General features: G+C 44.3%; 1 protein-coding gene across 1 annotated transcript in view; it reads left to right on the top strand.

The window, feature by feature from the left end:
• Positions 1–14,577, top strand: part of ash1l (ash1 (absent, small, or homeotic)-like (Drosophila)) — a 215,825-nt gene that overhangs the window by 182,476 nt on the left and 18,772 nt on the right. Inside the window, exons 17-22 of the mRNA XM_078534088.1 lie at positions 613–765; positions 1,591–1,645; positions 7,553–7,685; positions 10,206–10,454; positions 13,436–13,522; positions 14,200–14,290. Coding sequence (XP_078390214.1) covers positions 613–765; positions 1,591–1,645; positions 7,553–7,685; positions 10,206–10,454; positions 13,436–13,522; positions 14,200–14,290 — 768 coding nt within the window. The remainder of the gene's footprint in view (positions 1–612; positions 766–1,590; positions 1,646–7,552; positions 7,686–10,205; positions 10,455–13,435; positions 13,523–14,199; positions 14,291–14,577) is intronic.

Raw genomic sequence — 14,577 nt, 5'->3', positions numbered from 1 at the left:
ACCCACAGTAATGTGGTTGACTCTTAAATGCCATTTGTTATTAATTAGGGATGGACAATAAATGTTGGCCTAGCCAGCGACGCCCACATCCCATGAGCGAATAAAAAAAGAGATCGAGGTGATATGGGCAGCACATCAAGGGGCTTTACATCTCATAGTTTTATTGAGTTGAGAGCTGTTCAAGACGTTCCTTCAGAGCAGAGGCAGGGTTGTAAGGAGCTAGTTCTCATCTCAACTTTTGCTCGAGGCTTGTGAATTCTGTACATGCCGTCTAGTCCTCCCAGTTAAATAGCTTGTTATACTTTCAAGATCACTGATTCATTCCTCCCATTTTTAAAGCATCTAATTGTGAATCAAACCTACCTATTTGGCACATCCATCTTCTTCAGCAATGCCTGTTTCAAAAAAATCAAAGCAGGAGCAGTAATTCCAAGCGCTGGGTCAATAAGTGAGTGAAATCTGGTTCTGATTTCTGCATACTGTGCACCAGGGTTTGACACACTACTCACAGGCTGGCTTTCTCATTAATCAGCAGAATTGGGCAGCTTCACGTGGTGAAGGAGCGCAGTGCCATGTAACACCATCACTTATTTTTCCTTCCCTTTGTTACAGATGTTTTCATGACCCAGTTTTCAGCACTCCAAACATCCCGTTCGGTCAGAACCCGGAGGCTAGCCGCAGCAGAGGAGAACATCGAGGTGGCACGCACTGCACGTCTGGCTCAGATCTTCAAAGACATCTCCGATACAATCATTTCGTACAAAGGTATATACCTGAAAGTGGGGTCCAACAGCACTGGTGGAAATAGGAGCAGGAGGGAGGAGTCCATCCTTCCTCGCCCGCTCCTCCTTTCAATTTAATCATGACTGATCGTGTATCGTAACTCCATTTACCTACCTCAGTTCTGTAACCCTTAATACCCTTTCCCAACAAAAATCTGTAACTCAGAATTAACATTTTTAATTGACCCCCCCAGCCTCAGTAACCTTTTGGGGGAGAGCATCCCAGATTTCCACTCCCCTTTGTGTGAAGAAGTGCTTCCTGACATCAGCCCTGAATGGCCTGGCTCTCATTTGAAGGTGATGCCCCCTTGTCCCAGATTCCCCCCACCCCTGCCAGAAGAAATAGCTTCTCTCCAGCTTACCCCTTCAAATCCTTTAATCATTTTAACCACTTTAACCACCTCGATCAAGTCATCCCTTAATCTGTTATACTCAGGTAAATACAAATATAGCCTGTGCAACCTGTCCTCATAATTTAACCCTTGCACTGCCAGTAAATGTCAGTGTGTTCACATTTGCAAGAGGCTACTGTAAGTTGATGACAATTCAATGAGTTGACCTTTTTTATATAAATGATATCTGTTCATCTATCCTTTTCATTTTTAATCAGTATTTTCCCAATAATCAGGGGAGAAGGACACGAACTAGTATATATTTGTATTAATATCTGTCTTTAATAGTACACATAATTAATAAGTACTTGATATCTATGACCTGCTACAGTCCTGATTCAATAATTCTGCAGGTCATTGTTTTAATTAACTCTTCGGGCTTTTTTAATGTATGCTTTTTTTCAAAATGTCTTTAGATTCATCGGAACAAGCACTGGCCACACCCCTACTCAATCTGCCATCAAGGAAAAAGTAAGCTATTTGTTTGTTGCATCACTCGAGTGTCGTTTTCCAGATGGGCAATAAAGGTCACTGAAGGAGTGCCACAGGATTTTCTAAATTATAAGAACAGGAGGAGGCCATTCAACCCCTCGAGCTGGTTCCGCCATTCAGTGAGATCCTGGCTGATCTGTCCGCCATGGCTCTGTTTCCCCAAGTACCCCTGGCTAGCAATCACTTGTTGATCTCAGATTTAAAATGAGATTGAGCTAACATCATCTGCTTTTTGTGGGAGAGAGTGTTCCACCCTTCTACCTCCCTTTCCATGTAGAAATGTTTCCGAACTTCTCTCCTGAATGGCCTGGCTCCGGTTTTAAGTTTCTGTCCCCTTGTCCTAGGCTCCCCCTACCAATGGAAAAAAATTCTCTCTCTACCTGATCATTGTTGTTCAAACTCGTAAGAACCTCAATCAAATCACCCATTAACCATCGATATCCTCAGGAACACAAGCCTCATTCATGTAAAATCTTCTCATAAATTAATCCTTGGAGCCCTGATAACTGTTGGTGAATCTCTGCTGAGCTCCCTCCAGGGCCATTTTATCTTCTCTGAAGTGTGATGCCCAGAACTGTACATGGTACTACAGATGTGGTCTAACCAGGGCTTTATATCACTGTAGTAAACATCCTCTCCTTTATGTTCCAGCTCTCTAGTTATAAAAGCTAATGTTCCATTATCCTTTTTGATTTTGTTTGTCCTGGACGACTACATTTGAGTGATCTGAGTACATGGGCTTCTAAATCTCTTTGGATCTTGGCTGTTCTTAACTTTTCATCAGATAAAAAAAAATACTTGGCTCTATCCCTTTTTTGGTCCAAGGTGGATGACATCACCCTCACCTGCATTGAAATCCATCTGCCACAGTTCTGCCCACTCAATGTCTCTGTATTTTTATGTTCCTGTCTGCACTACTTACTGTGCCACCAATCTTAGTGTCATCATGAAACTGAGGCATTCAGAACAGAAGATGTTGGATTCTCTCCCCTGTTAGGTATAACATTAACCTGAGGTATGGACTGCCTGTATTGTGGTTCAGGTGCTGCATTAAACTGAGGCATGGACTGCCTGTATTTTGGTTTAGTTATAACATTAAACTGAGCTATTGACTGCCTGTATTGTGGTCCAGGTATAACATTAATCTGAGGTATGGTCTGCCTGTATTGTGGTTCAGGGGAGAGACTGCAGAACTCTTGAGGTACAGAGGGATCTGGGTGTCCTGGTACATGAATCAGGAAAAGTTAGTATGCAGGTACAGCATGTGATTAGGAAGGCAAATGGAATGTTATCGTTTATTGCAAGGGGAATGGAATATAAAAGATGTTTTGCTGCAGCTGTATAGGGCCTTGGTGAGACCACATCTTGGGTACTGTGTACAGTTTTGGTCACCTTATTTAAGAAAGGATATGAGTACATTAGAAGCAGTTCAGAGAAAGTTCACTCGACTGATACCTGTGATGTGGGGGTTATCTCATGAGGAAAGGTTGGACAGGCTGGGCCTGTATCCATTGGAGTTTGGAAGAATGAGAGGTGATCTTATTGAAGCACATAAGATCCTGAGGGGACTTGACAGGGTGGATACTGAAAAGATGTTTTCCCTTGTAGGAGAGACTAGAACTAGGGGATCCAGTTTAAAAATAAGGGGTCTCCCATTTAAAATTGAGATGAGAAGAAATTTTTTGTGTGTCATGAATCTTTGGAACTTTCTTCCCTGGAAAATGGTGGAGGCTGGGTCATTGAATATGTTTACGGCAGAGGCAGGTAGACCCCTGACTAACACGAGCCAGAGGATATCGGGGGTAGGCGGAATGTGGAATTGAGGCCACAATAAGATCAGTCATGATCTTATTGAATGATGGAGCAGGCTCGAGGGGCCTAATGGCCTACTCCTACTCCTAATTCATATCTTCGTCTCCTGGTATTGTGGTTCAGGTGTCATATTAAACTGAGGTACAGTCTGCTTGTATTGTGGTTTAGGTGTGGCAAACTGTGATGCTGTCTGCCTGTATTGTGCTTCAGGTGTCGCACTAAACTGAGGTACAGTCTGCCTATATTGTGCTTCAAGTATCAAATTAAGCTGTTTCTACCTGTATTTTGGTCCAGGTGTGCTTGTATTGAGGTTCAGGTGTGACATGAAACTGAGGTGTGGTCTGCCTGTATTGTGCTACAGGTGTGACATGAAGCTGCGGTCCGGCCTGTGTGTATTTTGGTTCATGTGTGACACGAACCTCCTGTCCAGTTTGCCTATATTGTTCAGGTGCAATATTAAACTGAGGCACCATCTGCTTTTATCGTGGTTCACATGTGACATTAAACTGTGCCTGCCTGTATTGTGGTTCGGTTGTGACCTGTGATGAGTTAGTCGATCTCAGGGCAATACAAATGGTCCAGATGCCCCAGAGTAAGGAAGCGTGTGTGTCAGCGGGTGGGTGTGTAGGCACGTGCGTGTGTCAGCACGTGTGTGCGTGTTCCCTGAGGATTTCATGTGCTCACTTGTGATTGCCCAGCCCCTGCCTTTTCAGCTCCCCTCATCTCCTCACTTGTCTAGGATCATACAGAAAGTTGATGAGGTATCCAGTCCCCATTGACCCAAACCCTTCAGGAAAGGAGGTGAAGAAATTAGAAAATTAACAAATATTTTGAAGTTTTCTATATATTTTCCCAGTTTGAAGAGCAGCCATGTTAAAAATGCTGATTGTAGCTTGAGTAGCAGAGTATCGAGCCTCCAAGTTAGAGTCCCAGACCCCTAAAGAAAAGAATCTCATCAAAAACATAAATCCACATTGAGAAAGGACCTATCAGTCTCTCACCTTCCAGAGCCTATGCACAACAAATATTGTGGGTTCTCGCTTTCTGTACATTTCCCTTTCAATCCTCCCTCAAGTGCCACCCCCCCCCAAAACTCTAAACTGACAATGTAAAGTTGACTACACTTGAGAAAGTAATTCAATGGTAACGAAACACTTGGGTAAGTCCAAGGATGTGACAAGGTGCTAAATAAGTCCCAAGTTCGATCTTTCTTCCACACTTACCTCATCCTTTCACCTGGTTTCACTTTGCTGGTGTCCTGCGCTCTGGGCCTCTCTCTTTCACCTGGATTTCTCTCAGACTCCTGGGGAAAAAGAACAATCCCCCCACAGCTGTTTGATCCTGTCGTGCGATTGTTGCCTAAGTGCTCACATCTGTGAAGCTTGGCACTGTGCACTTCCTGTAAGACAGTATTAAACTAATCAGTGATGGATACCGTGGGACCTGCTAATTGCTTTTCCTATAAGTAGGTGTTTGCTACAGCAGAGTTCAATGAAAAGTTGAGGCAATCTGTTGAATGTAACATTTTTGAGAAATATTTTCACTGTCAAACCTAATACTCGTGTTCTAGTTAATTTTGATTAGAATCATTCCCTTTATTCCAGAACGGAAAATCTTAGCCTCAAAGTGGCACTCTGCTTATTACCATCAGAACATTTAACATGTTAAATCCTGCATTAAAATAAGAATAAATAACTGTTTACAGCACAGAAGCAGGCCATTCAGCCCAGCTGGTTCATGCTGCTGACTATGCTCCACAGAAGCCTCCTTTCACCCCTTTTCATCTCACCCTATCAGCATATCCTCCTATTCCCTTCACTCTCATCTACCTTCCCCCTTCAATGCATCTCTGCGATTCACCTCAACCACTCCCTATGGGAGTGAGTTCAACATTCTCCCCACTCTCTGGGTAAAGAAGTTTCTTCTGAATTCCCGATTGGATTTATTAGTGACTACTATGTATTAATCGCCCTTGTTTTGGTCTCCTGCACAAGTGGAAACATCTTCTCTGTGTCTACTCCGATTAAACCCCTTCATAATTTTGAAGACCTCTATCAGGCCACCCCTCTTTTTGAGGGAGAAGAACCCCCAGAGTGAAGTATTTGTACGGTACAAATAGCTTGATGGTGACTCACCAAAACTCGTGCTTTATTTCCAGATTGCAATTCTCAAGCTGCTGTTTAATGGGGTTTAAGTTTGTAGTCTCTGGATTATTAGCCCAAGCCTCTGGGTTGCTAGTCCTGTGACATAATCATTACACTACTATAGCCCAGCAAGTGAGGGGTGAGGAGGGTGTATTACAGCAAGGTCTCATTATTAAAAGCTTGTAAGTTCCCCCAGTGGTGCAGACCATTAAGGCAGTGAGTGGCTAAGTAATACAGGAAGGCTCAGTGTCCAGCCTCCATCGAGGCATTAGGGCTGCTGCAATTAGCCTGGAGGTGAAAGTCACCAAGGTTTCCTGCCTCTGATTATGCTCCATTGAGCCATGCTGAAAGGATATATTTCAGGGTATTGAGTGAGAACAGAATGTAGCTCAGCAGCTGTTCCCCCTCGCTTTTGAATAATGCAAAGGTGCTCCCTGTGACTGTTCAAATATAAAGAATAGCCATTTGGGTGAGGTACCAGAGAGCACATTGAGCCCATGAAACAGTACCGCAAAGAGAGAATTGCATTCAGGAAGCAAAGGAGAATATGAGAGGGTAAAACTTACTGGTCAGTAAAGTTTTTACCTGTTGGGAACTGGCCAAGGAGTCAAAATCTGACAGGTGAAGCACTGCTTGGAGGAGAGGCAAAGAATGGTTGCAGCACAGGAGGAGGCCATTCGGCCTGTCGTCTTCTTGACAGCGCTCTACATGTGCAACTCACCTTGTTTCACTTGCCTGCCTTTTCCTGGCAATTTTGTTTTTCTCCAGCTAATTATCCAATTCCCTTTTCAAGGTCACGACTGAATCTTCCACCACCACCACACTCAGTGCGTTCCAGATCCTAACCACTCACATAAAAAACAAGCTTCTTTCTTGATGTCACCATTGCATCTTTTGCCATTCACCTTAAGTCGTGTAAAGTGTGTCCTCTGTTACCATCTTGAAACCATCGTCAAGCATTTCTTGTCCTTAAGAATTGTTTTTTAATTATTCCTCCAAAGATTCTATTTTCTGTTTAGGGTATGTTTTTCTTTATTTTTGTGACTTGGAGAGGACAGGAAAGGCACCCTCTGCTAATGCTGCTCTGTGACCCCTCAAACCAGTTGACAATTGACAAGTATCAACCCCTGTGACACTGGTATCCTGATTCATGATCATGGAAGCTTTGTAGCATCCTGGAAGTTTCATCTTCAATACTCAATTCACATTGCTTTCATTATACAGTGCTCGATCCCTTAGCTTATGGTCATGGGCCAGAGCTGCAGTTCTGCCTGGCACACTGTGTGGGTGTTATCCACAGGAGATCCCCCAATGGTGCAACATACAAGCCCACTCAGTAGACAACCTTACATGGCTTGTTCTGTCGAGCCCCTCCCTCTGGCAAATCACAGAGCTGCTTTGACTGTTGAGCCCCTCCCCCTGGCAAATCACAGAGCTGCTTTGACTGTTGAGCCCTTCCCCCTCTGGCAAATCACAGAGCTGCTTTGACTGTTGAGCCCCTCCCCCTCTGGCAAATCGCAGAGCTGCTTTGACTGTTGAGCCCCTCCCCCTCTGGCAAATCACAGAGCTGCTTTGACTGTTGAGCCCCTCCCCCTGGCAAATCACAGCTGCTTTGACTGTTGAGCCCCTCCCCCTGGCAAATCACAGAGCTGCTTTGACTGTTGAGCCCCTCCCCCTGGCAAATCACAGAGCTGCTTTGACTGTTGAGCCCCTCCCCCTGGCAAATCACAGCTGCTTTGACTGTTGAGCCCCTCCCCCTGGCAAATCACAGAGCTGCTTTGACTGTTGAGCCCCTCCCCCTGGCAAATCACAGAGCTGCTTTGACTGTTGAGCCCCTCCCCCTGACAAATCACAGAGCTGCTTTGACTGCAGATCCTTGTTTAGGTTCTTAATTTGCTCATTAAGGACTTTATTTCCAATTTTTACTTAGAAAATCAGATTACTATGAGAAGATTACAGACCCGATTGACCTCACCAGTATCGAGAAACAGATCCTCACGGGCCATTATAAGACTGTAGAAGCCTTTGATGCGGACATGCTGAAAGTCTTCAGGAATGCTGAGGTGAGTAAGTAGATTCTGAGTTCTCAGTTCTTTACCTTGGTTTGTGAGAAAGGGCAACCTTTATTGGGAAGTGACCATAAGACGTAGGAGCAGAAGTGGACCATTCGGCCTATTGAGTCTGCTCTGCCATTCAATGAGATCATTGCTGATCTGATAATCCTCAACTCCACTTTCCTGCCTTTTCCCCATAACCCTTGATTCCCTTACTGATTAAAAATCTGTCTATCTCAGCCTTGAATATACTTAACGACCCAGCCTCTACAGCCCTCTGCAGTAAATAATTCCACAGATTCGCTACCCTCTGAGAGAAGAAATTCCTCCTCGTCTCTGTCTTAAATGAGCGATCCTTTACTGTGAGATTATGTCCTCTGGTCTTAGACTCTCCCACAAGGGGAAACCACCTCTCAGCATCTACCCTGTTAAGCCCTCTAAGAATCTTATATGTTTCAATAAGGTCACCTCTCGTTCTTCTAAACTCCAATGAGTACAGGCCCAGCCTACTCAACCTCTCCTCATAAGAAAATCCCTCCATACCCAGGATCAACCTAATGAACCTACTCTGGACTGCCTCCAATGCCAGTATATCTTTCCTTGGATAAGGGGACCAAAACTGTTCACAATATTCAAGGTGTGGTCTAACTAGTGCCTTGTATAGTTTTAACAAGACTTCCCTATTTTTATACTCCATTCCCTTTGAAATAAAGGCCAACATTCCATTTGCTTCCCGTTTAGTTGCTGAACTTGTATGTTAGCTTTTTGTGATTCAGGTGGTGAGATACTTTACTGCACTATATCCAGACTGTGCATCTTCATGATTCACTTGCTTTCTATCTTTCTAAACCCACCAAACTAGCTTGAAGAGTTAAGAATATTTTCATGTGTTCCACCAACCTCATCTGTGAGTACATCCCATAGATTAATGTCTTGTTGGTCAGGAGCCCTTCCAATCTGAATTCCCACATCATAATTGTATTCAGGCTGCAGAAGTATCTCATTGAAAAGTGCACTTGAAATGTAGCCTTAAGAAGCAGTCTGGCAGATGGTGGCACAGTGGGTAAATGCAGTGCCTGGTGTGGCACAGGTCAGGAGATTCCACACTCCATCCCCCAGTCAGAATTAGCTGATCTTCTCCAGGCCAGTGGTAAGGATGCTCTGGTTGGTTTCAGTGCCCCTGTGTTAGGAAAAGGGAAAATCAGCCGGGGTTCCTACTCCAGATCAATGTCCAGTGGCTGGATATTGGGTAAGGAAATGGTGCTTGAACAAAATAGTCTCCTGATGCTGTCTTGACCTTCAAGAGAAAGCATGGAGAATAAATTAGTGGGGAACCACTGTATAGAGGTAATAACCTTCTAGAGATAGAAGGGATTGACAATTATTGAATGTGATCTTCTGGAGTTGAAGTAATATGAGAAATTGTGTGGCTGGAGGCTAAGGGTTATGGGCAAGTTGGTAAGTTGAAGAGTTTGGGGAGAAAGCTGGGCTATGGTGGATCCAAAAGGGGACAGGCTGGTTAGTCCTAATGACCTTTCATGTTTCTGCGCATTCTTTTGACAGTGTACTTGTTTTCAGGTTAATTTGGGTAGCTCATTAACCACAATTGGGAGCAGGTGTGGGCCCAGCACGCAAGGTAATTGACCATATGTTTTGGCCTTGGGCTGTGATAATGAGATGCCAGGTAAATGCTGTGGAGTTTGCAGGCCTGGAACCGTGCCAGCACTATCAGCCGCATGGTCAGTTCACAGGGGTCATTGACGTTCGTGAACCGGTTGAGGGGGGCTTGCGATTTTCTGGTCTTTTTATTTAATTAAATGTCTGCTCCAGGACAGATGTCAGTGCTGCAAATGGAACACTTGCTTTTTCAAATCCCCTTTTTTTTCAGTACTCCCAGGTCAGGTACCATATGGATAGATGAAGAGTAAAGTTCCATTTGCTCAGCCCCAAACGGTGTGTCTCGCCCTCCTGCTTCTGGCAGCTTTTGATCCAGCCTGAGAGTTCATCAATTCCGGGTGGGAAATTGTTAAATGGTGTTGCGAGTGCACACGGGTTCCGACATGCTCGCATAGTGCTATTGAAGATAGGGAAATATTCTTGGGATCTTGCAAAATGGTACTGGCTGAGATCTTCCTGTCCCAACATCATTCCTCTCCTTGCAGTTTTCTTCCTTCCCTGAATCTTGCTGGAGTGCAGTTCCATTGGAACAGGCTCAAATGTCCGCTCTTCTTACCCTGGCAAGCAGTTCAACCACTGGGGATGTTGCAGCTGAGCCTGATCCTGTCCTCACTCATTGAGAACCCTGTTTGTACCTCTCTCCCAGCTGGCAAACCCAAAGGCTTCCCAGATCATTGCTTTGGCTGAGATCATGTAGATTGGGAATCAAGGTTGTGGTCTTGTGAATGAATACCACATTGGGCAGTGCACTGCTGGGCTGAGCCATTGGCAGAGTGCCTAGTTAATGTTGACTGTAACATGAGAGTCATGCCTATTTCCACATTGTATTACTTTTGTAATTGTGCACCTCAGAAATATTACGGCAGGAAGTCTTCCATTGGCAGAGACGTTTGCCGTTTGAGGAAAGTCTACTACAATGCTCGGCACGAAGCCTCTGCCCAGATCGACGAGATCATTGGGGAGACGGCCAGCGAGGCAGACAGCAGTGAGACATCCATTGGCGAGAAGGAGAATGGGAACGAGAAAGACGATGATGTGATTCGCTGCATCTGTGGGCTGTACAAAGATGAGGGGCTGATGATTCAGTGTGAGAAGTGCATGGTGAGTAACTGCTACAGTGTAGTGCTGCATTCTTTTCACAATTGTACAGTGTCCTGAGGGAATTAAATTTCCATCATTTTAGATTTAGAACTTGGTCTGCTCGTCTTATGGAGCAAATTAAAGAGGACATTGTTGTTGCTTTAAAATGTTAGTATTTATTTATTTAATGTCACGTTCTCAGAATGTCCCAAAGTGAATGAATTTTGGTTTGCACATGGCTCCTATAATCAGGACACTTTCACTATCCAGGTATAAGTGCCTCATCCATCACAAACACTTGAGGGAAATTTGGACAGGAACCCCGTGACCAAATTCCTCAGAAGCATTCTTGATGGACGAAGGACTTGTTTTGGTGATGTTGAGTGAAAGATGAATATTGGCCAAGATGCAGGGAGAATTACATGCAAGGAAGTGCTCTAATGGATAGTGCAGTCTTGGCTGAACAAGTGATTGTAACTGCTCTCTGCTGAGAAGCAGCACATTTTCAGCTGACTAAATCCTAGTGGTGTCCATGCACAGGCTTTGGGGTCCCTCATTGATCTATCAACTTGTGCCTAAGCACTCTGGGCCTGGATAAGTAGAGTGGGAGGAGGGGGGGATGTGAGAGCGAGTATTAGGCAAGCCAAAATCCTGGAATTACTATTGATAGGACTGGAAACTCCTGACCAAAATCCTGGAATTACTATTGATAGGACTGGAGACTCCTGAATATGATGATAGGTAGTTATGCAGCTTAACACCTAACTAACCAAAAAAAAACTGTTGCTTATTAAGGCAAGATACGTAGGGATATATAGTTTCAAATCTGTAAGATTTAAATAGATTTCACAACACACAAACTTGAAGATGATTCTCAAAATCTGTCGATAGTTAGGTCACTCAACCCCTTATTATGACACATAGACCAAGGGGGAAAAAAGAACTCGTTCAGGTGTGCTTAGACTTTTAGGTACTGGGGGCTAACCGGTGGCAGCTGCAGTTCAATGTGTGAATGTAGAAAAATTAGCATGGAAGTAACACACATATTCAAGCATTTTGCCAATCAGCAAAGAAAGCTAACAATTGCAGATCCAGATTTTTTCATCTCCAGCATATAGATGCAAATGCTTCATCCACCAGGAATACACTGGTGAAATTTGGGTAAGAACCACATGGTCAAATACCTGAAACATATGCGATGGGTAAAGCTATAGTGCCTGGACATTGATGATGAAAGTCTAGGCTGCAGTGGATAAACCTATGAAGCTATCACTCCAATGCTTGGCTCTTGCGAAGGTACATATAGGTTACAAGAACGGGGTACAAATCAAAAGAGGTTGTATAGTGGCTGTAAAAGGAGCTTGTCAGTCAGTTCTGGTCACCTAACCAGAGAGAGGATTTTAAGAAGGCGTAACAGAAAACAGTAAAAATGATTCTTGCTGTCAGAAGTGAGGTGAGAGTGACTATCTTGACATCAAGGCAGCATTTGACCGAGTGTGGCATCAAGAAGCTCTAGCAAAAGTCAGTGGGGATCAGGGGGCAAACTCTCCACAGGTTGGAGTCATACCTAGCACAAAGGAAGATGGTTGTGGTTGTTGGAAGCCAATCATCTCAGTCCCAGGAGTTCCTCAGGGTAGTGTTCTTGGCCCAACCATCTTCAGCTGCTTCATCAATGACCTTCCTTCCATCATAAGGTCAAAAGTGGAGATGTTCACTGATGTTTGCACGATGATCACCATTTGCAACTCCTTGGTTACTGAAGCTCTCCCTATCCTTATGCAGCAAGACCTAGACAACATTCAAGCTTGGGCTGATGATAAGTGGCAAGTAACATTCACGCCACACAAGTGCCAGGCAATGACCATCTCCAACAAGGGAGAATCTAACCATTGCTCATTGACATTCAATGGCATGACCATCGCTGAATCCCCTACTATCAACATCCTGGGGGTTATCATTGAGCAGAAACTGAACTGGACCAACCATATAAATACTGTGGCTACAAGAACAGGTCAGAGGCTGGAAAGTGTGTGGCAAGTAACTCACCTCCTGACTCCCCAAAGCCTGTCCACAAGGCACAAATGGGGAGTATTCCATCACACTCCTGACTTGCCTGGATGATTACAGCTCCAACAACACTCAAAAAACTTGACACCATCCAGGACAAAGCAGCCTGCTTGACTGGTACCCATCCATCACCTTCAACATTCCCTCCACCACCGTCGCACAGTGGCAGCAGTGTGTACCATCTACAAGATGCACTGCAGGAACCCAGCAAGGCTCCTTTGACAGCACCTTAAAACTTGCGACCTCTACAACCCAGAAGAGCAAGGGCAGCAGATGCATGGGAACACCACCATCTGGAAGTTCTCCTCCAAGCCCCTCACCATCTTTACTTGGAAATATATTGCCATTCCTTCATTGTCGCTGGGTCAAAATCGTGGAACTCCCTCCCTAACAGTACTTTGGGTGTACCTACACCACGGGGACTGCAGCAGTTTAAGAAGGCAGCTCAGGACCACCTTCACAAGGGCAATGGGCAATAAATGCTGGCCTAGCCAGCGACGCCCACATTTGTGAATGAATAAATAAAAAAAAATAGTTTGACTCAAGTAGAAAGTTTAAGGAAGTTGGACTTGTTTCCTTTAGGAAGAAGGAGACTTTGTGAGACTTTCAAAATTAACAAAATTAATTGGAGTGAATTGTTCCAACACCAGAGGACCCAAGATCAAAAGTGGGGAAGTTTAGAATGAGACAAGATGATGGGAATGACCTTTTCACATAAAAGCTGATCAAGTTAAGCTAAAGAAAGAATGAGTATGTTTCTGATGACTAGAGATTTAAGGGTATGGTAGATAGACACTTGCTAATCCCTGTGTGTTTTTAAATAAACTTAGTGTCATTGTATGACACGGGGAATGCGTCCATTGACCTGAGTGCTCTGTGGATTCCAGTGGAATGCGTTGCATTATGTACTCATTTCTTGTAACCCTTCTCCCTAGGTGTGGCAGCACTGTGATTGCATGCGCGTTACTGCAGATGTTGAACACTACCTGTGTGAACAGTGTGATCCTCGACCTGTGGAGAGAGTAAGTTGATCCCTCATGAGTACGTAAGATATTGTGCATTCTGTATGACAGCTTCAGACACAGATGGCAGTCCTGGATTTTTGTTAAAACTTGTGTGCTGTGCCTCTCAATGAAGTAACTGTTTTTCCAGCGCTGTTTCCTGATGGTTAAACAGCTGTAGCTATTTCACTTAATTGTACGCAGTTAAATTCCTTAAATCCTGCGTTCTTTTATTATTTTTTAAAAAACTTCTGGAAAGTTTCAGCAGTGATATCAAATGTCAGTATCTCATCACGGTCTCCCTCAGTGGCTGAAAGCATTGCCTGTTGTGGATGGAGCAATGCAGAACAGATGATCCTTGGGTTGCTGCCCAGTCTGTGTTCAATTAGCTGATCTTACTGGGGTGGGGTGGGCAGTGGGAGGGCTGCTACAACTGGAGTCCCAAACCTGGGAAGGAGGATAAGAAAATAATCAACTCAGCCTTCCCAGCTTCTGGGAGAATTACAGTCCGCAAGAGCCAGTGCATTCCTGAGAGAAGGGGAGGAAACTAGGAACAAAAATAAAATGAAATACTTGGTGGGGTGGGGAACACAGAACAAACTGGAGTTCCCTATCTCAGCCACCACTGGTCAATGATAATTGATCTGTAAGTCGACACTTCCTGTCCTATCACGCACTCTGCTTCTTTTCTATTGCAGGAAGTCCCCATGATCCCGCAGCCACATTACGCCCAGCCCGGTTGTGTGTACTACATCTGCCTCCTGCGGGATGACCTGCTGCTCCGTCATGGTAGGTGCATTGCGGGGAAAGGCGGTCTTACTCATATCCATTAGTGAGGATAACCATGAGTTAGCATTTACAGCTTGAACAGAAGTATACTTGAAGCAAAATAGCAAATACAAAGGAACCTTGATGTTCAATTCTGTTCCATCTAGATGCTTTCTGTTTAAAAAGAGCTGCCTTCCTGGGGTATTTGGGATCAAGAAGAGCAACAAAATAATGAATGACTGCAGTCAAGTAAAATCTAGCACGATGATCACAATAGAGCAGTAGCTAAGCTGATACACAATACTCTT

This window comes from Cetorhinus maximus, chromosome 36 (assembly GCF_964194155.1).
Source record: "Cetorhinus maximus chromosome 36, sCetMax3.hap1.1, whole genome shotgun sequence".
Taxonomy (NCBI): Eukaryota; Metazoa; Chordata; class Chondrichthyes; order Lamniformes; family Cetorhinidae; genus Cetorhinus; species Cetorhinus maximus.
The sequence above is the reverse complement of the archived record's forward strand: the minus strand, read 5'-3'. Positions and strand labels throughout refer to the sequence as shown.